Source organism: Mus caroli, unplaced genomic scaffold (assembly GCF_978045245.1).
Source record: "Mus caroli unplaced genomic scaffold, Mus_caroli_1 scaffold_11, whole genome shotgun sequence".
NCBI lineage: Eukaryota > Metazoa > Chordata > Mammalia > Rodentia > Muridae > Mus > Mus caroli.
Window position 1 is genome coordinate 64,145,280 of NW_028227266.1, and position 25,459 is coordinate 64,170,738.

Genomic DNA, 25,459 nt, shown 5'->3' on the forward strand with positions numbered 1-25,459 from the left:
TTGGGAACTGCCTGACTTCAGCGCTGGAAACTGAACTCTGATCTCTGGAAGGGCAGCAAGCATTCTTAGCTGCTGAACCATCTCTCTAGCTCCCAAGTTGTTTGTTTTTTGAGATTTCACTTTTAGAATGACTGAGAAGGCCAAGTTCCCATCTATCTTTCTCTACCCCACCATTTGTCCTACATTATTTTGCATCTGCCGGATATGTTGTTACAGTTGGTGAACAAACACTGACACTCCTCTCTTTCTGCCTTCTTCCGTTCTTTTTTTTTTTTTTAAAGGACAGGCTCTGCAGAGCCAGGGATCAAACCTGGGGCTGCATGAATGCTAAGCCAGCACTCCACCAACTGAGCCACATCCCCAGCTCATACCAAAACATTATTAATAACTTAAGTCCATAGCTCACCTCAGGGCTCACAGTGCGATATGCTTCGTGGGTTCTGAGTACCATTCAATGTCATGATCCACTATCACCATGAAGAACAGCCTCACTGTCCCAACAGTGCCCTGGGTGTCATCTCCTGAACCCTCCTCCTCACTCCAAGTCCCTAGCAACTGTGAGCCTGTATACATCTTTTAACCTTTTCCAGAATGCTATATTCTTTTATGCACCTGCATATTTTGAAATTTAAAGTAGTCCATGATGCCATTAAGAATTCTTTCTCCCACTGTGATGGTTTGCATATGTTCAGCCCAGGAGTGGCACTATTAGAAGGTGTGGCCTTGTTGGAGTAGGTGTGGCTTGGTTGGAGTGGGTGTGTCACTATGGGTGTGGGCTTTAAGACCTTCTTCATCCTAGTTGCCTGGAAGCCAGCATTCTGCTGGCAGCCTTCAGATGAAGATGCAGAACTCTAGCTCCTCCTGCACCAAGCCTGCCTGGATGCTGCTGTGCTCCTGTCTTGATGGTAATGGACTGAATCTCTGAACTTGTAAGCCAGCCACAGTTAAATGTTGTTCTTATAAGAGTTGCCTTGGTCATGGTGTCTGTTCACAGCAGCAAAACCCTAAGACACCCACCTTCTCCCTGTCCCACAGGTTCTCACCCTGAAGGCGCCATTTGTACCAGCGTCTGAGCCTCCATGTAGCTTTTATTTATGAAAACATATACAAAGAAGACACTTTCCCCTCTCATTTGTACCAGCTTCTGAGCCTCCATGTAGCTTTTATTTATGAAAACATATACAAAGAAGACACTTTCCCCTCTCATTTGTACCAGCGTCTGAGCCTCCATGTAGCTTTTATTTATGAAAACATATACAAAGAAGACACTTTCCCCTCTCGTTTGTACCAGCGTCTGAGCCTCCATGTAGCTTTTATTTATGAAAACATATACAAAGAAGACACTTTCCCCTCTCAAGCAGTAAGAATAGTTACATAGTGGTCCATATTTTGATTTTTTTCACTTAATTGGTCTTGAAGCTCCTTCCATAACAATACTTATGTGTTTTTCACCAGCATGTACTATTTCACTGTACAGACAAGGCAGATTTTAACAACCTCCATAAGACGGTCAGTTGGTTTATTTGGAAAAAAGTACGAAAGTGGTGATGAAGACCTTCAGCCCAGGTGTGTGGGTGCCCCTGGGATCACAGCACTCAGAAACTGCTGCAGGACAAAAGAGAGCTTGAGGCCAACCTGGGCTACATAGGGAGACAACAGGAAGACCTCCCTATAGAAGCTGTGTGTCTGTGCACGCAGGATAGACTCTTTGCATTGGTGTCTTCTGCTGCAGATTGACTATCACACTGGGCTGCACACCTGCGCCTGACTACTGTGCCCTGGGAGGCTGCACTGTCAGGCAATGAGGAGCAAGTGAGGTGGCCCAGTCAGCACACAGGGCACCAGCTGGGTCTAAAGCAGAGACTGTGAGGTTGCCTACTTAAAAAAAAAAGGGGGGGGGGCTGGTGAAATGGCTCAGTGGGTAAGAGCACTGACTGCTCTTCCAAAGGTCCTGAGTTCAAATCCCAGCAACTACATGGTGACTCACAACCACCTGTAATGAGATCTTATGCCCTATTCTGGCTATAGTGTGTACAATAATAAATAAATCTTTGGGCCAGAGCAAGCAGGGACTGAGCCAGTGGAGTTGACTGGAGCAAGCGGGGCCAACTGGAGTGAGCAGGGTTGACCAGAGTGAGCAGAGGTCTTAAAATTCAATTCCCAACAACCACATGAAGGCTCACAACCATCTATACAGCTACAGTGTACTCACATCCATAAAATAAATAAATCTTTTTTTTTAAGAAGTTAGAGTTTCAATAGCAACTGCAACTGTTTCGCAGGACCCTGAGCAACTCCTCACTGTATGAACAGTGCCAGCTTCTGATACCCACTCAGCAAGAAAGCATCCAAGATCCATGGGTTCTAAGGGAACACTGATATTTGATCTACCTCCAACTATGGGTCCAGACTTTACTATCCCAAGAGGTCTCGAGCCAGTCAGTCCTTCTGGAAGTTGGACTAGAATCACAGCACCCTCCAGTTACTTCTTTCTTCTCTCCTCCTCTCGCTCGGGGCCTGGAAATGCTTCTGGCTCAGCTGTTTCTTAAACCGTGAAGGGATGGTTCTTTTTGGCACTATCTGGGGAAACCTAGCCTCAAACCTGGAAGGGCTAACAGGTCTTCTGTGAGTTTAGTGGGACAGGAATCTAGATTGTATTTTAACAGTCTAGATTGTCTGTATGTGTCAGCCAGGTGCCATGGTACGGACAGAGCTGTGATCCCAGCACTTGGGGAGCAGAGGCACAAGGGTTCATCCCAAGGTTGAAGCCAGCCTGGTTTATACAGCAAGTTCAAGGCTTGTCTCAAAAAAAAAAGTATATATATGCATACTCCTATATATAACACTGTATGGGAATAACTATATGAGAAATGGAGGGGAGGAGGGAGGGATGAAAGGAAAGAGGGGCTATTAGATTAAAAGAAGAAGAAAGGGAGGAGGGTGGGGAGGACAGGAAAGAACGTGATGGCTAGACCACCGCGGAAGGAAGGGACCACTGTGAACACAGCCACCCGTGATGGCCAAAGCCTCTTCCAGTTTCACCTGTTTCCATTCTGTCTCCAGCCCGTGGAGGACTATGATGCTTTTCTGAGATGTGTCCTCCTGAGACAGCAGTCACTATGGTGACCACTGGGCTGTCCCACAATGTCTGAATTACAGTATACAACCAAGCTTCCAGAGTAACAGCTCCTAGAACCACATTTTCCTACTGGCGTGCACACACACACACACACACATACTCACACACATATACATACACACACACTCACAAGCCGTGCTTGCCTGACCCTTCGGAGGGAAGCAGCAGGAAGACCCTTCTATCTCTGCTGTCCAGGAAGCATGCCACTTGCTTGCTTGCAATTCAGATAAGTTGGGTGTAAATACAATTCAGTGGTAGTGTGCTTGCCTACCACGAACCCCAGTACTTTTAAAAAGGAAAAACAAAACCACCACTATTTTTTTTTCAATAATTAAAACTAAATAAAACTGACCAGGCAGTGGTGGCATACACTTTTAATCCCAGCTCAAGAGGCAGAGGCAGGCTCTGTGATTTGGAGGCCAGCCTGGTCTACAGAAAAAGTTCTAAGACAGACATGGCTACATAGAGAGACTCTGTCTCAGAGGAGGAGGGGGGCAGGGGACAAAAAACGAGATAAAACTGAAAATTCAGTTCCTCGGCCATACCTACTATGTACTGCTCAGTAGCCACAGTGGGTCCATCTTGGCTGTGTGGCTATGAAATATCCCTGTCCATTCAGCATGTTTAACTGGGCATGCCACCCCAGAGCCTTCTCACGACTATTTAAGAGGGGCTGAGGGGCTGAGAGATGGTGCTGCAGTTAAGGATACTTTGTTGCTCTTGCAGAGGACCTGGGTTCAGTTCCCAAAACCCACATGTTGTGGCTCATGAGCTCTGGAACTCCAGTTCTGACCCCTTAGGGCACCAACCACGTATGTGGTGTGCATACATACAAGCATGCAAAACATAGACATAAAATAAAAATTTTCAATCTAAAATCTTTTAAGAGAGGAAAGAGGGACCAGGAGATGACTCAGTGGGCGAAAGTGTTTGCCATCAAGTCTGATGACCTGCCTCCAACCCCAGGACCCATAAGCTCAAGGGAGAGAATTAACTCTGCCAGGTTACCCTCTGACCTCTGCAGGTGTGACACACACAATAAATGGGTAACTGCTATGGCAGGGGAGTTTGGTGGTGTATGCCTTGTAATCCCCATATTTGGGAGGCTGGAGTGGGAAAGTCACAAGTTGGAGGCCTGCTTGGGCTACCTGGAGAGACCCTATCTATTAAAAAAAAATTTTAAAAAAGCAAAGACCAAAGTTGTAAGCTCAGAGGTGTAACAGGTATTTAGCATATGTGAGACCCTGGGTTCAGTCCCCAGCACCAAAGAAACACAATAGCAACTAAAATGTCTAAATGTAATTTGTGATCCGAGGCCAGATTTTAACCCAGGAGGTGACATAACATTGACAAAATCTGATTAATGAGTAGTTTGTAAACTGTTAATTTCCTAAATTTTAGAAAAGATTATATATATATATATATATGTTTGCCTGCACACACACACACTCACATGCACACATGCATATAGGCAGTGTGACATTGGAGGCCAGAAGAAAGTGTCAGATCACTTGGGGGTCGCAGTTACAGATAACTCTAAGCTGTCTCATAGGTGCAGGGAACTAAACTCAGGGTCCTGTGCAAGAACAAGTGCTCTCCACCGCTGAGCCTCCTCTCCTACCTGTAACTTCCTGGTGTTACAAACCCACACTGTAGTTAAGAGAGAGTTAATGCTTAGAGATGCTGTGTGCAGAACACTGAAACATTCTCAGCGCTATTTTGTGATTTTTTTGGAAGTCTGAAGTGACTTCAAGACAAAATGATCAAAACCTTAAAAAAGTCATAGATCCCATTATAGAACCAGTTACCTGATTAGAGGGAAGAGCAGGGGAGTGTGTGCCTCCTGGGCTCTCAGTGTAGACCAATGCAAACCGCTGTGGAGTCAGCACACAGCTTCCGTCTGCTTAGCACTAGAGAACCCTAAGCTGTGCTTGATGAGTTAAGGACTGTCCAGTTTCAATGAATGAGGCCCTTCCTGCAGGCTGGTTGGAGGGCTGCTGGTTTGACATCACTTGATTTGTGGAATGGCTGAGCAAGCTGTTTTTCCTCCCTGGACTTCAGTGCCCTAGGCTGTAAAGACACCCCTTGCATCTCAGGGGTGCTTCGTGGTGTTCTAAGACAATGGAAGTGAAAAATAAACCAAGAGGCTTGGGGAGACAGCTCAGTTGGTACAGCGCTTGCCATGCAACCTGAGGAACTGAGTTTGACCTTCAAAACCCACATAAAAACCAGGGCACCGTGGCACACACTTGTAAGCCCGGGACTAGAGAGGCAAAGCAGGAAGATCACTGGGCTCACTGGCCAGTCAGTCTAGTTAGGCCAATGAGAGGCCTTGCCTCAAAACCACTACGTATTCCAGGACTGCTGGAAACATATAGAGAGACTGTCTCAAAACAAACAAACCCCAAGATGGACAAGGCCTGGGGAGGAATACCCACCAAGCGTCCTCTGGCCTCCACACACCCATGCACCCTCACGAACACAGCAAAATAAGCTGAGAGCTAGAAAGGGCCACACTCCTGGGACAGGATGACCCAGAAAACCTAGAATAGACCCACGGCCCATCCTTCAGAAAGTACTAGTGTTTTCTGCTGGGCTCTGTTTTCTCTGTGGCGGCAGCTGGAAGTCTGTGTGCAGGGACTGCTCTGGAAGCCCTTATAGACATCCTCATCTGTGCAGGTGATCTCCAGGTGTTCCCGAAGCTCACATGGCTGTGCACCTCCTGGGGGCCGTGGGCTCACCGTTAGCCATCTTCCTGGTGCTTTCTGTAGAACACAAGACCCCTGTTGCCTGGAGTTGCATCTGCCCTTCCTCCCTCGGTTGGTTTGTGTCCTAGTGAGTCTTTGTGCTGAGAGAAGACACAATGCCATTCTTCAGAATATTTGGGAAGGTTGGAGAGATGGCTCTGTAGTTAAGAGGATTTGTTGCTCTTGCAGAGGACCTGAGTTCAGGTTCCAGCTCACAGCAAGAACTATTTTCCCTGTTGCCTCATAGCCAACGTAGCCTCCATGGCTTCCAGTAACTGCCTAGTAGCCACCCTGAAGCTGCCCGTGTCAATGGATACGTTCACTGCTTAAGGCTTTCTCATAAGCCAGTTTGCCTTTAATGTGGGATTAGTTCCCCAACCTTTGATCCTGCTTGTCTGAAAGTCCCAAGACACTACAGGAATCCCAAATTAGTCATTTGGGAGTAGAATAGTTAAGTACCTTATGCCGGCTTCAGACGGCTCAACTCATCTAGAAGGCAGAGACAGTTGGGGATTATAGCATCATTGGTGACTTTGATGGCTATGAGAGCACAGGGTTCACTGGCACTATTACTCAAAGTCACCAGCCTTTTTCAGTTTGCCCAGGACCAGCATGGGGTTCTAGCCTGAGCAGCCCTTCGAGGGCCCCAGCATTCTAGCCAGGCCTCACTTACCGGCCAAGTCTCTCCTGCCAATGGCCACGAGTCCCTCGAACAGTGCTTTGCTGGGGTTCTCCCCAGCTGTGGCCACACCATGCAGCCAGATGAGCAGCATCCGGTGACCATGCTCCTGGTAGCTCCTAGTTCCTGTAGACATGAGAGGAGAGACCACCTTGGCATCTTCCGAAAGTGTGTGTCTGCTGCCCTCTACTGCATCCTGCATGCACCCAGCTGGAAAGACGCCCTTCTCTCAGCTATAGGTGGCCTGAGTTGGAGCTTAGGGTACAGATTCTCAGATGGAGTGGCTTGGTGACTGGTGTCTCGGGCTGTAGAACTTCCACAGACTCGGGTTTTCTCTGAAGCATCCACCTGCCTATGTTACTCCAAAAAAAAAAAAAAAAAGGCTGATATCTTCAAGGCACATCTTTTTTTTTTTTTTTTTTTTTTTTTTTGGTTTTTCGGGACAGGGTTTCTCTGTGTAGCCCTGGCTGTCCTGGCACTCACTTTGTAGACCAGGCTGGCCTCGAACTCAGAAATCCGCCTGCCTCTGCCTCCCGAGTGCTGGGATTAAAGGCGTGCGCCACCACGCCCGGCCAAGGCACATCTTTAACTGATACAAAGGAGCAAAGAAATTGCTGGCGCAATGACTTAGTAGGGAAGAACACCCAGTATGAAAATGTGAGGATTTGCCCTCAGACCCACGACACTCATGTAAAAGCTGGGTATGGCTCTGTGCACCTTTGACCTCCGGCGGGGAGTGGGGGATGTACAGAGAAAGAAGCATCACAGGGTTTGTTAGACAGACAGCCTAGCCAACCCCCAGCAAGCTTCAGCTTCTGTGAGTCAGGAAGAGTGAGGAAGCAGGACACTCAGTGCCCCTCTTCGGCCTCCACATGCAAGGGCACAGGGGCATACACCATATGCCCATGCACGCACATTCATATACATCACACACCCATATAGCACACGCACACGTATACACCGAGTCATCACTCCCGCATGCTTTATTTATGTTTCTTTGTACCAGGGCCAAGATGTCTAAACTGATATTAATTAACAGTGACAACAGTCACCACTCACTCCCAACCCCCCGCCGCCATGGGGAATGGCATTAACTGACTGTATACACAGTGAGTATAGGTCCCAGCTGATTCTGCAAAATTCAGGGTCATAAAGGAGGTAGAATGGGGATGCAGAGCCTGTGCAAGAAGCCAGGAGAGCTTTGGAAGTAGAGTGGAGCTGGGCTGCGGGTTGTGCAAGCTTCTTTCCCCAGCTGCACAGAACACAGAACTCACCTCACATGCCCCTAACCACCGGCTGCCCTGGGGTAGGGCAGGTTAGTGCGGTACCTGTCCACTGTTGCTCAATGGCACAGACATGAGCCTCCGTGAACTGCCAGGAATAGGCCAGTTTCTTCCACTCATTGGGCCTTAGATACCGGGAGGCCAGTCGCCAAAGCACGGAGCGGAGCTGCTGCGTTTCCCGACGACGGTCTTGCTTAAAGGTTAAGTTCCTCCTAGAGACGTCGCTGCCGTCCCTGCGTGAAAGGTGGTCCTGGGGGCGGGGGCAGATTCCAAAAGTGCAGGAGCCGTCTGGGGCCTCCTTGCAAGCTCTTTCTCATGATACAAGTGATACAGAACCTGGGAACCTGAATCAGCACGGGTCTGTGACTTCATGTCTGCCACCCTGTCTGACTGTGCCTTGCCTTGACCACTGGACCTCCATCTAGAACTCACCTCCCTGACTTTCAACCCATTGCCACAGTCAAAAGAGCTCTACTGTGCCACCTCCTCCAGGAAGCCTCCAGCCAGAGACCTCTCTGTTCTCACACCATTTCTCTTTCGCCATGACGTTTATGTATTCAAACCAATTGGTTTCTTGGCCAGGGTCTTACCAGCACAGACCCAAGTCTGCCTCATCTCGGTGTGGCTGGATGCTTGCTTATCCAGGTCCTCACAATCTTGATGGTACCCAAGGCAGAGAGGACCACCCACTTAGAGAGAGGGCCCCCCAAGGTTGGTTGAGGTTCCATGCACAGCCAAGGCTGGAGAGATCAATGGAGGTGATACCTTCTCCCATCGGTAGAAACGATCAGCTTTTATGATCATGTCCACCAGGCTGACGTGGTTGCTACGGGCAGCCACTGCCAGGGCTGTTTTTCCTTGCTGCAAAGAAGAGGCAGAGGGAAGCTTGGACAGGACAGGGCGGGGCTGCCTCTTGACTTATCACAAAACCTCCTGCCCAAAGGAAGTGCTTCCAGTGGTCCACACTGGAAACAGAAAGGTTTTCTGGGCTGCATGGTAGAGATGTGGGATGATGATGATGATGGTGGTGATGGTGATGATGATAGTGTTATTATTATATTTACTTGTATGTATTATTATTGGCATTGATAGCAGTGTCTGGCATGGAGGAAGCTGTGAAAACTTGAAAGAAGGGCTACTTAGAGCACAGGTACCTTATCTCTCAGGCTTAAGTCAGTTCCAGCAATGAGAAGCATCTCGGCTACATCCTGCCAGGCGTGCTCGGCGGCAAGGTGGAGGGGAGTCTGCCGCCTCTGGAGAAAAGATGAGGGGGAAGGTAAAGCATGCAAAAAGCATATGGGGAGCCAGGCAAAGTGGCTCAGGCTTTCAGTCCCAGCACTCGGGAGGCAGAGGCAGGGATCACAGAGCTCCGTGAGTTCAAGGCCAGTCTGGTCTACATAGTAGGTTCCAGGACAGCCAGGACTACTCAGAGACCCTAACTCAGAAAATGCAATACAATACAATACAATAATACAATACAATACAATACAATACAATACAATACAATACAATACAATACAATAACTAGAGGGTGGTTTAAAGCACTGTTCTTGCAGAAGATCCTAGTTAAATTCCCAGCACCCACATCGGATGGCCCACAGCTGCCTGTAACTCCCCACTCCAGGAGGTTTTATGCTCCTCCGGCCTCCCAGGGCACCTGCACATAGGGAACACATACTCACACAGACACTCACACTCACGTGCAAAACACACATACACACACAAATAAAAATAAACCAACAACCTTGAAAAGCTAAAAAAGGAACTTAATTTCTCAACTCTAGGTCATGCTGGGAGAGCCCTGGGTCTGAATGGTTGGTTTCTGCAGTCACTCACAATGTCCACTGCAGTCACTCACAATGTCCACTGCGTCCAGATCACTGTGGTCATCTATGAGGAGCTGGACAAGGCCAGGGAAGTTGTGCTTCACAGCAAGGTGCATAGGAGTGGTGCCCTGCTATGGGAGAGAAACACAGGTCAATGACTTGCCCCCTCCTCCAGGACTGCAGATGGAAGGTAGGGTAGGGTCAATTTGGCCACTGTAGTCTCTCAAACAATAGAGGTGACCAGAGGCAGGCACAGCCACAATGCCTGGAACTGGAGGCTTTGTGCCAGGTGAGAGAGCCTGAAATGCCAGCCTTGAGTATGTGTACATGGTGTGACCTTGGACACGGCTGTTTTCCTGCTCTGGTCCACCTTCCTCTTTTACTCCTCATCTGACAAGTGATGGTTGCTAAGGAGCCTTCGAGCAACACCATCTCCTGATTCTCTATCACACTAAATCCGTACCGTGGTCTAAGAACCACACAAGGAGGTTTGTGTCCTTGGGAAGGTCTGCATCTTACAAATAGAACCACTGCGATTCACAACCCAAGCTAGGAGGCACCTGGGGGGGTGCCTGATCATAGTGATGTATGAATGGATGAATGAATGAATGAATGAGAGTGGTCAGGCACCTAAAAGAGACCTTACACAACTCAAACACTTGTCTAAGGCCTTGTTCAGGGCTGAGGAACACCACTGCCAACAGCCATATGTGGCTTCCTGACTAATCACGACATGAAGATATGCCACGGCACCCACCTCTCTAGGTGACAAGGACACACATGCTATGGAATAGTACCAAGCCAGTGAAATGGATGTTGTAGATTTATACTCCTAAAAATATATATACTTAAATATTGAACATAAAAAGGTTACAGGATATAACATATAAAGACCAAGGACTGCCCTCAGCTGTCATTAGTAGTACAATTCAGGGGAGAGAGGTGTATCTGTATTTTAACTAAGTCATTAGTTAACTAATAATTAGATAATAATTAATTAGGTTTAAATAATTGATTTATTGATAATTTTATCAATTATTTAAAAATACTTGATTATTTATGATATCTTTATTTTTATGTATATGAGTATTTCACTTACATGCATGTCTGTGCAACATGTGTGTGCCTGGGCTAATGAACATTAGGAAAAGATGTCAGAGCCCCTGGAATTAGAGTTATAGATGGTGATGGGCCACCATGTAAGTACTGAGTAAGTCCTCTCCAAGAACAACAGTGCTCCTAACCACTGAACCAATCTCCAGCTCTACTTGCTTATTTTAAAGATTTTTTTTTCTGGTATTCCCAACAAAATTTTTGGAAGAAATAATCCTTTATTGTGTATTATTTTGCTGTAGATCATTTGCTTGCATATTGAGATTATTTCTAGTATTTCTATTTTGTCTTACTGATATATCTTTTTTTTTTTTTTTTTTTTTTTTTGGTTTTTCGAGACAGGGTTTCTCTGTATAGCCCTGGCTGTCCTGGACCTCACTTTGTAGACCAGGCTGGCCTCGAACTCAGAAATCCACCTGCCTCTGCCTCCCGAGTGCTGGGATTAAAGGCGTGCGCCACCACGCCCGGCCATCTTTTTTTTTTTAATTATGTATTTTCCTCAATTACATTTCCAATGCTTTCCCAAAAGTCCCCCATACCCTCCCCTCCACTCCCCTACCCACCCATTCCCAGTTTTTGGCCCTGGCGTTCCCCTGAACTGGGGCATATAAAGTTTGCAAGTCCAATGGGCCTCTCTTTCCAGTGATGGCCGACTAGGCCATCTTTTGATACATATGCAGCTAGAGTCAAGATTTATTATTTTTAATTTATGTGTTTGCATGTCCGTCTGTGTGAGCATATGAGACTTGTGTGGGGTTGCCTGTGGAGGCCAGAATATACTATCCCCTGGAGCTGGAGTTATAGGCAGTTGTGAGCCACTGGGTATGGGTTCTGGAAGCAGAACCTAGGTCCTCTGTAAGAGCAGCAAGTGCTCTTACCTGCTGAGCCATCTCTTCAGCCTCTGCTTATTAGCATTTTAGTGTGTGTTTTGAAGCAGGGTCTCACTATGTAGCGCTGGCTGGCCTGGAATTCACTCCGTAGAACAGACTGGCCTCAAACTCATAGAGATCCACCCGCCTCTGTTTCCCAAGTGCTGGGATTAAAGGCCAGTGCTACCATGCCCAGCCACTGTCAGCATCCCCCGCCCCAACCCCATGCAAAAGCAAGGGGGTTATTTTCTGGTGAATCAGGGTCGATCTTCAATTAGTCCCTCAAGGCGAATGACTAGAAGGTGACCCACTGTCAGCATTTTAAAAGATTTTAACAATACCTTATTTGTAAGTGAGGAGCTATGACTAAGGTTTAAACTTAGCCCTGCAGTAGAACCCTACAATTGACTTTTTAAAAAAGCACACAGAAGAGAAAAATACCCAAGTCAAGAGCACTCCTGTACTGAATGCCTACAAGAAATGACAGAGGGGCTGGAGAGATGGCTCAATGGGCAAGAGCACCCGACTGCTCTTCCAAAGGTCCAGAGTTCAAATCCCAGCAACCACATGGTGGCTCACAACCATCTGTAACGAGATCTGACGCCCTCTTCTGGGGTGTCTAAAGACAGCTACAGTGTACTTACATATAAAATATAAATAAATAAATTAAAAAAAAAAAGAAATGACAGAGGTTTTTGGTTTTTTGTAGCTCAGGCTGGCCTTGAGGTTGCTAAATTGGGAAGAATCCTGAGGTAGGCATATCTGGGTTTTCTCATAACAAAATCTGTCTCAACCATAGGATGACACTGTCCCTAATAAATTCTAACAGCAAACAACTGAGACGGGGAGGTGGCTTAGTTGGTAACGTTTTTGCCAAGCAACCATGAGGACCTGAGTTCAGATCCGAACACCCACATTAAAAGCCGGTGTGGCAGTACACACCTGTAATCCCAGTGCTGGGGTGGGGGTGGGGCAAAGCCAGAAGACACACATGCACGATAAATAAAGAGAAAGAGAGATTAGAACTAAGTGGCTTGGTCTGCCAGTTGTAGTTAGCTCAGCTGGGAGGATGGCCAAGCTTGGTTTCAACCCTGCTCCCGACAAAGATCAGAACATGATAATGCCACTATTCCTTCAGTCCCTGCCCTCCCCCAGCCCCCCACCCCGGGACTGGAAGTGCCCAGTTCTCCCTCCGGTGCTTAATTAAAGCAGTTATGGGACACTGCTGTGCAGATCCTTTCAATCCAGGCCCAACACTTACCTTGTCAGCCACATTTGTGCACCCTCCTGCCTTAATGAGTGCCCGGGACAGGTCCTCAGAGCCACGTAGGGCTGTGTAGTGGAGGCAGCTCAGCCTTTTCTAGAGAGAAACAGGCATCAGGACAATTTTCCAAGGTGCTCTCATGTGGGTGTGGCAGGGCACCTTGAGATTCATATTCCACTCAAGTCTCATGGCAGGAGAAATCTGTGGTTTGCCCAGGCCTCGTGACTTGCAAAAGGCCCACTGTGGCCTTTAACCACAGCGACTTTTGCTATGCCACACTGCTAACCCACGAGGAAGCCAAGACCAAGACCCAGGATGACTGCCTTAAAGCCGCTAGTCACAGAGCATTTCGGAATCAGCTGTTTATGATAGCCTGGGGAAGGGACGCCATCAGTCTCAGGAGGGCTGGCTACCTGGGTGAGGGCGTTCACGTTGCTCCCAGCACTGAGGAGAAGCATCACACAGTCAGCGTGGATCCCTTCAGCGGCTGCATGCAGAGCCGTCAGGCCCTCCTGAAACACAAGGAGGAAGAATGGTGCCCGGGGCAGCTGAAGCCAAACCTGTGAAGGCCGCATGCCTCTGTTCTCGCCATTTGAGCTCTCAACCAGTGAGGACAAGAGTCTTGGTTACCTGTATCTTCTGAGCCTGCACTGATGGTCTCCCTGTGTGGAATGTACATGCCATGCTGACTGTCATCGACACCTCTGTCCATGTGTTCCTTGTCCCTTAAGCCATCTCACCCTCACCAATCTAGTCCCTCCTATGTCAGAAAGTCACCCTTAACATCTGGGTGGTGACAACTTCTCCTGTTTTGACAATCCAGCCTATCTGGTTTTCTGCTCAGCCAGGCCTCTGGGCTTCCACTCACCTCCTCCTGGTGGGTGTCACTGTGAGAAAATGCCCTCAGCTCCCTGCTCTAGGTCACTACCAAGACAAAGTCATACTGCACCACGGGCTGGGGCCTCCTCAAAGACAGAGAGCACCTCGTCTGTCTGTGTGTCCCCAGCTGGTGACTCACCGCGTTCTGTTCTTCCAGATCGAGCCCAATGTCCACAAGTCTCTGTAGCACACCCACGTGGCCCTGGCTGGCAGCCAGGTGCAGGGCCGTGTTCCCACCCTACAAGAAGAAGACTGTTCGAAGGGCTCAACAGATTCAGAGCCCCCAAATATGTTAGTCAGTATGTCAGAGAACCCCTGTTAGAACCCCTGAACTGCCCTCCTTTTTACAGGCACAGAAGTTAACGCCCATAGTGACATGTTCAGGATTATAGAGCAAGTCTGACAAGTGTCATGCCTGTACACTGCCAAAAGCCACCAGGAGCATTCTCAAGGCCCATTCCTCCACACACTCTTGTTCTTTATGATTCAAGGCAGGTTCATTAACTTTAAGAATAAAATAAGGGCTGGGACTATAGCTCAGTTGGTAGAGTGATTGCCTAGTATGACAAGGTCCTGGGTTCAAGCCCGGGAGTATATAAACCAGGCATGGCAGTGCTACCTATAAACCCAGCCCTTAGGAGATAGGAGCAGGAGGACAAAAAGCGCCAGGTCACTTTCAGATACTGAGCTTGACGCCAGCCTGGACTACATGAGACTGTCTCAAAGAAAGAAAGAGGAGGAAGGAGAGAAAGAGAGAAAAAGAAAAGAAAATTCATCTTGAGTATCTTATACCCCACCAGCTGGCTCACATGCACTGAAGTGCCCACTGGAGGAAATCAGATACATGACACATTCTGGCCTTTGGGGGCCTTTCCTTCTTTCAGAGCTCAAATCAGAAGTAGGCTCTAGGAGGCTGGAGAAAGAGTACTCGTTGCTCTTCCAGAGTGCCTGGGTTCAATTCCCAGCAACCACATGGTGCCTCACAACCATCTGATACCCTCTTCTGACTTCTGAGGCCACCAGGCATGCCCCCGGCACACATATAATCAGGGAAAGCATGCACACACATAACAAAAATCAGAAAAGAGAGATAAGGAGTAGGGTCTCAGAGGTGCCAGGACCAAGAGAGTGCAGGGCTGCTGCAGCCTGGTCAGGAGTGTTACTCTCCGGCACCGTACCTTGTCCTTGACACTGTGGTCACAGCCAGAGCCCACGAGGAAGTCCAGAGCATCCAGCTGTCCATGCTCAGCCGCTCTGTGAAACGCTGTTCTTCCCAGCTGGCCAGAAGGTGAGAGACAGTGAGCTTCCTCACGTTGCCAGAGCACACACCTATGGTGACCCTGCTCTCTGTGGTGCTTGTAGCTGCCTCTCTCACCCCATTCCCCATGCCAGTTCTTACCCTCAGAAGCCCCTAACCCCCTTGGCTTTCCCTCTCATGATTTCAGTCCACCCAAAATCACACCTTCAGAGTTCTTTCCTGCCCTTAAAGTTCCAAGGATGCTTTCTACCCCTTTCCAATGACTCTAAATCTCTCCCTCCCTAAATGACCCCTTCTCTGGGAAGCAAACAACAGGCTCCCTTCTCTGGTCTGTTTAGTCCTTGATGGACGTGAGAGTCAACCATGTTCTGTTCTCATCCTGCCCATTCAGGAACCCTTCAGGTTCCCTCTAGGGACACTCAAGGTAGAGTAGTTTTTCTAGCTGATCAAAGAATGCACTCCAGATGTGCATTGCCAGTGCCCTAGCGGAGCCTGAGCCCATAAGATCCATCACCAGTGCCCCGACTGATAGGGTACACTCGTAAGTTCCAGCCAATGGGAGAATTGGATGGATAGCTTTGCACGGGTCTTACCTTGTCTGCATGGTCCAAGGCCACATCCTCCAGGTCTTCCATGACGAAGGCCAGCACAGGCACGTGGCCTTTCTGAGCAGCACAGTGTAGTAAGGTCAGGCCATCCTGGAAACAAGCCCAAGGGGACCCCTGGAGCCTGTGAAGGGAGACCCTTCTCATCCACCACCTGTCACCCAGCACACAGCTCTCCATGGCAACAGTGCTGTCAATCAGGATGCCAGAAGCCAAAGCCTGGCTCCATGCTCATCAGCGCTGGTTTGGGGTCAGTGGCCTTTACCCCTCTGAGTCTGCATTTGTGTAGACTGCTTCAGTGCAGGTCAGAGCACAGGGGAAGTATATGTGCGTTTCTAGCTGGCCTGGAACTCACTCTGTACACCGGGCTGGCCTCAGACTCATAGGGATCCTCCTGCCTCTGTCTCCCGGGTGTTGTGATTAAAGGTTTTTCTCTATCATGCCCTACTAGGAAACACATTTTATAAACAGAAAAAAAAAAAAAAAGAAAGAAAAAAGATTCTAAACTGTAAGATGAGATCACACAGCACAAGAACATCCCACCAAGCAATTGTGTGAGAATTCTAGGCACCAGTCTCCTTCATACAACTACAAATGAAGAAGCTAATGACAGAGCTGGAGAGATGGCTCAGCAGACTGCTCCTCCAGAGGACCTGGGTTCAATCCCCAGCATCCACATCAAATGGCTCGCGCCTGCTTGTAACTCCAATACCAGGGGATCTGATGTCCTGTGGCCTCTCAGGGTACCCAATGCATGTGTTGCGTATAAACTAATACAGGCACACACTAGGGCAGATACACATACATGCTCAAATGAACAAAAAATGAAGCCATTAACTGGGTGCTCAGTGTAAGATTACTAAAACTGGCCTCCTAGTACCCCAGGGAGATCAAAGGCCAGATGTGCTATGCAGGACGCAGGAACTCTCAAAGAGGGAGCTCTCTTGAGTGATATTTAATTTCCTGAGTGATATTTAAATGGGGGAGACTTACAAAGGACTAATGATTCAGGACTTCCACCCCTGCCTGCATTAAGGTTGTGGTCCCTGAAGTGCTGTTTGTCCTTTTAAAAAAATATTTTCAGAGCTCAGCATTTAAGAGCATGTTCCCATCACCCACATGGTGGCCCACAGGATGGTGATAGTGAGTGAGTAGGGAGGGGCACATTTCGCCTAAAGGCTCAGAGAGGATTGTTTAGGGTTTCTGGAGTTGCAAACAGTTGTGAACTGCCACGTGGGTGCTGGGGACTGAACTTCCAGCCTTAGCTTCCTTCATTAGCTGCCTCTCTCTCTTTCCCCATGTGAACGCCTGTGACCACAAAGGACCCATGTGGATAACCAAGGGGGGGGGGGAATCTTCCTATGTCAAGATCTATAATTTTATTTGCAAAATTCCTTTTGTTCTATTAGATCCTGTGAGTTCACAGGCCTGAGATTAGAATCTAGACATCTTTTAGGGGCATTTGGCACCAGAAAAGGAAACCAATTTGGGGATACGGCTCGGTAGATAGAGTGCTAGCTTAGCATGCACCAGCCCTGGGTTCCACCCCCAGCACAGAACAAACAAGGTGTGGTAGCATGCATCTGTGATCCCTGAACGTGGACAGTGGGGGCAAGAGGTCATCCTCAGCTATCTGAGCAGTTCAAGGGCAGCCTGGGCTACGTGAGGGGAGAGGATTCCAAACACCCAGATTTGTGGGACCCTGCTCCCTTAAGTCACTCACACACCAAGTACTGAAGGAGGCCAGGTACCTAAGGGGCCAGCACCCACCCAGCCTGGGGCATTATGCCCACTATTATTGATCTTGCTTCTCCCATTACATCAAGGTACGTAAATATGACACCATTTCCAAATGGGAAACAAGCTTGAGTGGTAAAGTAACCACCCAAGACCTGAGAGTTGCTATCCTGGATTCTGATCCTTCCATCTGGCCACCCTGAGGATGAGAAGGACAGAGCCTGACAGGAGACCCAAGGAAGACCTCCTGCCTCAGCTCATCTTCCCAGGGGCCCTGTAGAGTACTGGGCAGATCCCCAGCTGTGAATATGGAAAGCAGCTGGCCAGACTGTGGAGAATTTCCACCCCAGAGCAGAGAAGAGTACAACAACCATATGAGAGAGAGTCACCTAATGAGAACACCCCTGTCCTTTCTCCAGCCTGAGGGTGCTCAGCTCAGTGGGGGCTGAAGGTTCCAGAAGGCCAGATGAGCCACCACAGGCAGGTGGGGAAACAGAGGGGCCCGGGCTGCCACCTGAGGCCTTACCTTGCTTTCACAGTGGACCTTGGCCCCAGCATTGACCAGGATCTGCACAATCTGCAAGTGGCCGAACCAGGCAGACAGGAGGAGTGCGTTCATCCCAAACTGGGGGAGAGGACACAGGGAGGTGAGGAGAAAGGGAGGAGGCAGAGGCGTGGCTGTGGCCGCATGGCCAAACCATTCATCTATAGGTACAGATTCGTTCAGAGAGCCCCAGGCTTTAGGCATTTAAAAACCGGAAAGTTTTGCTGGCTTTTTAAACAGACTTGTTTATGTTGTTTTGTATGTGTGAAGGTTTTGCCTGTATATACGCACCGTGTACATGCCTGGCACCAGAGGAAGCTAGAGAAGGTTGTCGGATCCCCTGGGGCCGGATTTATGGATGGTTGTGAGCCACAGTGTGGGTTCTAGGAATCAAACCTGGGTCCTCTGTAAGAGCAACAAGTGCTCCAAACCACCAAGCCGTCTCTGCAGCCCCAGGTTTGCTGTTATTTAAACCAGAGGCTGATAGACTATTGGAAACTTTCTTTTGCTAGATAGAACCTGAAAATAAACCAGGTGCCATCCACTCTCATTTGCTACTTGAATAGAAGGACCATTGAAAATGAAATGTTTGGTGAGAACAGATCTCAAGGTTTTTTTTTTTTTTTTTTAATTTTTGATTTTGCTTTATTTTGTTTGAGGTAGGATCATATGTAGCCCAGGCTGGCCACAGACCCCCTGTTCTTCCTGTCTGAACCTCTCAAATGCTGAAATCAAAGGTGTATGTCACTGCGTGCTGCTTATATCGACTGTGTGCCTGCAATGGAGCACATGAGGAGGTGAGAGAGCCCTGCCCTTAGCTCTATCCTTCTGCATTTCTATGGCTTCCGAGGACTGAATGGGGGAATGTAGGCTCTAGGCTTGCATAGCACCCACCTTCACCCACTACGTCATCACCTGCCTTTTGCTCATTGGTTTACTTTGAGACAAGGTCTCACTATATAGCCCTGGATGGTCTGGAATGCACTACGTAAGCCAGGCTGGCTTCAAACTCACAGAGATCATCTGCCTCTGCCTCCAACACATTGAGATTAGAGGTGCCTGATGCAATGTCCAGTGGTCTCTTTAATTATTTATTTATTTGGTTATTCAGTTTACATTTAGTTTGGGGACTAGGCGTGTAACTAAGATGGGAAAGGGCTTGCCTAGCACGCATGAGGTCCTGGTTGCAATCCCCAGCACCTTACAAACTGGGCATAGTGGTGCACACATGCAGCCCTAACTCTTTAGAGCTCTCCGGGAATGGAAGCAGAAGGAACACAAGTTCAAAGTCAGCCTTGAGTTTGAGGCCAGCTTGGGCTCCCTGAGACCCTCTCTCTATTCTCTCGCTCTATTTTTTCCACACACCCCTCCGTACAGGTGAGCCACAACTCTAGCCCTGAGTTTTCATTCCTAAGTATACCCGTATCAAATGTCACACTTTCAGATTCATCCCATCTAAACCTGCAGAGGCAATTCCTTAGATCCTCTTTGGGGCCCCCTCCCTCCCATGCAGAGCACCATCTGCTCAGCTGTCCAGAATGCTCCAAGACACAGCTTCTTAGCAAGTTACCCATTAAGGGCAGAGCTCCATGGCCTTGGTACCACAGGAGACCCTCTGCTTGGGCCCTTTACTAAGCGGGCCATTATTGATCCACACAGTCATTTGTTCTATGGCTTACCATTCTCCCTCATCACATAGTGTCGTGATGGACTAAAAATGTTCCCAGAACTGAAAGACCATGTACAACAGTGAGCACTTTCTTCTTGTGCTCTCAGGGGAGAGGGGTGGGTCCAATGTCACCAGTTCCTATCAATCCCCAAGATCAACTTGGGCCCGGCCTATTATGCATCTGCACATCACTGAAAATCCCACCAATGACAACTGCTCACAGGTCAGACACACACACACACCTCCCTACCGAGTCCACGTCGTCCACAGCAGCCCCACGCTCCAGGAGCAGCCGCACAGCCTGCTCGTGCCCAGCACCTGCAGCCCAGTGTAGGGCCACTCTGCCCACCTGCCAGGAGGAGAGGAAGATTGTCACTATGCCCGACTGCTTGACCTGCCCCCAGCACCCTCCCTACCAAGACAGCTGGCCTTCAGGGAGAAAGGACTGTTGGTGGCTATGGTGACCAGCTGGCTGGGGACCCAGCCCTTCTTGGGGTCTCTTCTCCCTAATATGGTATAAATCATAAGATACACTGATTAGGCCCATCTGTCCCTGCCTGAGACTCTTCACTGCTTCTCCTCACTGCTCTTGGAGTGGACCTACAGCACCCAGTGTGGTCTGGCAGTGCCCCTGCTCCCCACCAGTGCTTCTCAGAGGGGCCAGATGGTTTCCAGCTCCAAACCTTTCTTCCCTGGGAAGCCACATGTGATCTAAGACAGCTCTCAAAGTCCCCAAGGGAAACAGAGTGTCTGGTCCTTCCTTCACAGTGAGCTGACAGGGTCTGGCCGGCTGGCTCACTCTCCACCACCCCAGGAGTTCATTCTAGTTTCTGGTCCTCAGTCCATCTGAGCATGCTGGGCCACCAGCCGCCATCTGTGGAATCCACTTCTCTACTGCTTATGAGAGGCCACACACAGAAACTCTACTGTTCTATGTAATCTCTGGAGACCTGATCTCTCTCCTTCAGAGCTTCTGCCACACCATCCCCTCAACCTAAAGCACTGTTTCACCTCACTCTGGAAACTTTCTGGAATATCTTCAGGTGGGACAAAGCCCTTTGATCACCCCCTGTGCTTATAGGAAAGTTTATCACAGTGGGAATGAGGCCATTGGTTTGCTGTCTTTGCTACCCCACCAGACTCCATGGCTTCTGCTCTGTTTCCAGCACCTAGCACAGGGTAGCCCTCAGTGAATGGATGGATGAATGAATGAATGAGCCAACGTGCATGAGTGAATACATTGAATCAAAGAGTGAGGACATCAATAAGTATGTAAGTTGATATAGCTAGTGAAAAGATGAATAATGGATGGATGGACAAACAGACAAAGTGCTGTCATCCTACAAGACCATGCTTACCATAAATAAATATTAAATAAATAAATGTTTAAAAGAAAATAAAAGGGCTGGAGAGATGGCTCAGCAGTTAAGAGCACTGACTGTTATTCCAGAGGTCCTGAGTTTGATTCCCACCAACCACATGGTGGCTCACAACCATCTGTAATGGGATCATATGCCCTCTTCTGGTGTGTCTGAAGACAGCTACAGTGTACTCATATGCATAAAATAAATAAATCTTTAAAAAAACACGCTTCCCTGCAGGTACTTATTTATCTAGGAGCTGAGACCAAAGCTTTAGTCACCAGCCACATGCTGCAGGACCTAAAGTAACCTGCCTCTGCCCTACTGCACCTGCCTCGACCTATACATGGGATCAATCAAGACTTCCTACTCCCCGCATCTCTTCAGGGCTGAATGGCAGCCACCAAGCAGCTGGAGCATTCTAAAAACCAGAACACTGGAGACACACTCATAATTCTTGTTACTATTCCTACATCCCCAAGCTGGCTCTGAAAACTGAAGTCACACCATGGTGCATCACCCCAGACAGTGCAGCCTCTGCTGCTGTCAACGATCCTGCACCCAATGCCTGCTAATCATGGCCTAGTATATCACACAAGAAGTTCCTCAGAGCCAGAAGTTCTGAGTCAGAGAGGGGCTACCCTGTATGATATCTGGGTCTGCCTTTAATGTCCACTTTGAAGACATGCTCCTTCCTCTATCCTCTTCCCCAGCAAGACCATGGACCCTAGTGCTTCCCTGCCTGACTACCAGATGACCAAAATGGGCCTGTGCCTCCCCAGCTTCTCACACACGGTGGGGACAGCAGGTGTTAAGAGAGCCAAGCCTGACTGCTGCTTCACACACACTCCCCGAGTCTGGAGTCCAGTCCCTCATGGTCCCTAGAATCCTGCTGACTACACCTTCCCATCTTTGTCTTTTAGATGTGCCTTCCAGCTGAGCCACACGGACTCATAGCCTGAGCTCTGGAACTGCCAAAGCCTGGCTTGGAATCCTGACCCTCAGACCAGTTCAGGCAATGGACACAGCACAGGCCTTCCCACAAGTCAATGCACACAAACAGGTGACTTATCCCACAAGGTTGCAGCATTGTAAGGTCGGTCAGTTTGGGTCATACTCACATGGTTTCTAGCCCTGATGTTAACTCTCTTCTCAAACAGCTCCTTCATCCTCTCCACCTGATTCCAGCGGGAGGCCTCATGGAGCTGTCTCTCCAGGGGAAGCACTAAGGAGAAAGAGGAGGTTGGGATGAGAGGAAGGGACCCCCATTCTCTTGGGGATGTGTTTGGGGAAGGTTGGGTCATTCCCAACCTTTGACCACCTTTGAGGCAACCCAGGTTGAATGACTGTGTGGATTTAATGTGCCACCCTGAGGGAGACCCGAGGTGGAGTCTCCCATGTTTAGACCTCCTTATTCCTCATTTCTCTACCTCTTCTCTCCTGACCCTTAATTTTAACTCTTTCACCTCCACATCTGCTTTGCCTGGCTAGCAGGCTCCCTTCTCTGCCTTCTCTCTCCCTTCAGGGCACAGGGAGATGGCTTAGGTAAGCTGCGTGCCTTGCAAATGTGAACACCTGAGCGATTGGACTCAGAGCCCTAGAAGTCGATTTAAAAAGAACAAACTGGTTGTCAAGATGGACCAGAGAGTAAAGCTGCTTGCTGCCAAGCCTGGAGCCCCGAGTTTGATACCCCAGACCTACGTGGTAGAAAGGAGAAAATGTAGAAACTGCCCTCTGACATCTACATGAGCACTCTGCTACAAACATACCTACATATACACAAAAGAATAAACAAAAATGTACTGTAAAAGACAAGTCCACTGTTAAGAGCATTTATGGCTCCTTCAGAGAATCTCAGTCTAGATCCCGGCAGCCATCTTGGAAGGCTTGCATCTGCCCATCACTCTAACTTCAGGAGATCAACACTTTCTTCTGACCTTTGCAGGCACCCACCCACGCACATAGTCACACACAGACATGGGCATACATACAAAAAAAAAAAACTATAAAAAAAAAAAGCAGAGGGAGATGTGAGATGGCTCAGTTGGTAAAGACATTTACTACCGAGGCTGACAGCCCAAACTCAATCCCCAAGACCCACATAGTGGAAGGAAAGAGCTGACTCCCAAAAATGTGCTTGACCTCCACAGGCACATCAGGAGTACCTGCACATACACACACACACACACACAATTAATTAATTAATTAATTAATTGATAAAGTAAAAGAAAGCTCAAGATGGTTCAGTAAAAGTGAAGGTGTTGGAATACAAGCCTGACAACGTGAGTTCGATTCCCAGGGCCTGTGTGAAGAGCCAATTGCAGTGGAGTGCATCTGTAGTTCTGGCATTAGATAGGAGGCAGAAAGAGAAGAACTGCCAGATGCTTGTAGGTCAGCCAGTCTGGAGTGTGCTCCACAACTTGGCAGAAACAGCAAGAGAGATGCTGTCTCAAAAACAAGGTAGAAGGAGAGCATCAACTCCTGAAAGTTGTCCCCCCGCCCTCCACACATGAGCCTGGTCCTTTGTGCATCCAGGGACAGATAACCAGCGACTTGGCAGGGAAAGCATGCACTGAAGTGACAGAGTTAGAATGAAACCTTGCCTGTCCCATGCTGCTCGCCCCACACATCTCCAGCCTCAGCAACGCACACCAGGCTCTCTGACACCTGAGCTTTTATGAGCGCTGGCTCTTCTGCTCTCCCTTTGGCTGGGAGAATCCTTAAGGATCCATTGACCCCAGCAGAACTCTGTGACCTCTCTGAAATAACCGGCGCACACTTAGGAGATGAAGGAGGGTCAGGAGTTCAAGGACAGCAAGCTGAAATTCAATGTGGGCTACATGAGACCCTGTCTCTTTAAAAGGTGGGGCTGAGGGGGCCGACAGAGAGATGGTTCAGTGCTTAAGTGCTGCTCCTTACAGAGAACTTGAGTTTGGTTATGAGCACCCACATCTGGTGACTGCCTATAACTATGGTCTAGGAGATCTGACGCCTTTTTCTGGTTTCTTCTGGTACACATAAGCACACACACACAAATAACAAAGCAAGGCACATATCTTTAGTCCCAACACTTGGAGGGAGAGGTAGGCAAATCTACAGCCTGGTCTACATAGTGAATTCAAAGATAACCCCAGGAATATACTGTGAGAATCTGTCAACAATAATAATAATAATAATAATACAAAATTTAAAAGCCACACTTAGGCTTAAGGGAGCCCAGTCCCCATTCCTCACTCATCTGGGAGGATGATAACAGCTGGCTTCAGCATTTTGAAGTCCAGTGGGCAGGACTATGGGGATTTGAGAAAGCTCTCCCGGGTTCAGTGGTCAGGGCTCAGCCTGGGCAGTAGGACTAAGACTTCTCAAAGGAGCTGATGGCTCAGTCCTCTTTCCTCTCCCAGGCAGGGCACCAAAGGTCTCCCAGGGGAGCGTTGTGCGAAGCTACATGCATGCTTCCCACACATTGAGAGGTCCTGGTTCTGAAAGAGGCTCCGAAGTTCCTTATCTCACACAGGGCTAGGGCTGACCACAGCACCTCTTTCCTAGGCCCTGGTTCCTTCTTTGATATGGTGTCTACACCCCATTTTATTCTGGGTGAACTGGGATCTTTAAGTGTTTGTTTTGGTGGTGGTGGTGGTGGTGGCTGACAGGGTCTCATGTAGCCCAGGTGGCCTTGGACTCCCTGTGTAGCCAAGGATGGAAGATGATGTTAAATTCCTGATCCTCCTGCCTCTACTTCCCCAGTGCTAGGATTACAGATGTGTAATCTGCCACCATGCCTGGTTTTACATGGTGCTTGGGATTGAACCCAAGGCCTTGTGCATATTAAACAACCATTCTACCGGCCAAATTGTGTGCGCTCCTATTCCTGATTTCAGCATTTCTACAGTCATGTGACCTCACCCTGTCTCTCAGCTCTCTCATCTGAAAAAATGGAGATGTCAGTAGGCCCAACCCATATGGTAGCAAAGGCAGAAGACTGGCCTGACCTGCTTTAAGGCCTGCCACACAGAGCAAGTTATTCTCAAGGATCGTTGTCACTTGGGCTTGCCTTGTTCAGGACACCCTGAGTCCCAGATGTTCAGCCACTGTGCCCTACACCTGTGCGGCATTCTTCTGTTTTTTCGGGAGCCACAGAGAAGACTGAGACAGAGGTGTCCAGGCCAAGGGCCAGCCTCTCTTTGGGTCACCCTCTGTGACCTGGGGTCCTCCCACCAGGCATCCGTTCTTTCTGCACCCCCCCCCCTCGCGCGCATCCTCCGCCCCGCCCCCGCCAGCGGCACTGGGACTCACAGCCATGGGTCTCCCAAGCCAGCTCCTCCTCCATCCTGCTGCTCCGGGCTGGTGCTAGGCGTTTAGTTGCCAGGGCGGGGAGAGCGCAGAGCTGGGAGCGCGCTGAGCAGGGAGTGGGCGGTGGAGGCTTTGCATCTCTCTGTAGCCCCTGCTCGTTATCAGCCCATCCGCGAATCCGACCCGGGCACCCACA

General features: G+C 48.9%; 1 protein-coding gene across 5 annotated transcripts; it reads right to left on the reverse strand.

The window, feature by feature from the left end:
• Positions 1-2,805: 2,805 nt before the first annotated feature.
• On the reverse strand, positions 2,806-25,459 carry Ankdd1a (ankyrin repeat and death domain containing 1A). 5 transcript variants are annotated; one of them, XM_085844717.1, is made up of 15 exons: positions 25,267-25,459; positions 22,095-22,198; positions 19,863-19,961; positions 17,926-18,024; positions 15,651-15,755; positions 14,978-15,076; positions 13,939-14,037; positions 13,334-13,432; positions 12,918-13,016; positions 9,707-9,802; positions 9,003-9,101; positions 8,614-8,709; positions 7,894-8,098; positions 6,560-6,691; positions 2,806-5,987 (listed from the first exon to the last, which is right to left on the reverse strand). In XM_085844717.1, the coding sequence occupies exons 1-15, from the start codon at positions 25,298-25,300 to the stop codon at positions 5,683-5,685; spliced, it is 1,770 nt and encodes a 589-aa protein (XP_085700843.1). In that variant the 5' UTR covers positions 25,301-25,459; the 3' UTR covers positions 2,806-5,682. The 5 variants fall into 5 exon arrangements, with proteins under 5 accessions (XP_085700843.1, XP_029337913.1, XP_085700842.1 ...); XM_029482053.2 differs by having other exon boundaries at positions 2,806-5,904; positions 9,707-9,805; XM_085844716.1 differs by having other exon boundaries at positions 9,707-9,805.

Bases quoted from the DNA above. Each gene is read 5' to 3' on its own strand.
- Ankdd1a (XM_085844716.1), bottom strand. From the start codon at position 25,300: ATGGAGGAGGAGCTGGCTTGGGAGACCCATGGCT. The intron at 13,017-13,333 runs GTAGCCAGCCCT...GTTTCTCTCTAG, and splicing joins ACGTGAACGCCCTCACCCAG to AAAAGGCTGAGCTGCCTCCA. The intron at 8,710-9,002 runs GTACCTGTGCTC...TCTTCTTTGCAG, and splicing joins ACTTAAGCCTGAGAGATAAG to CAAGGAAAAACAGCCCTGGC.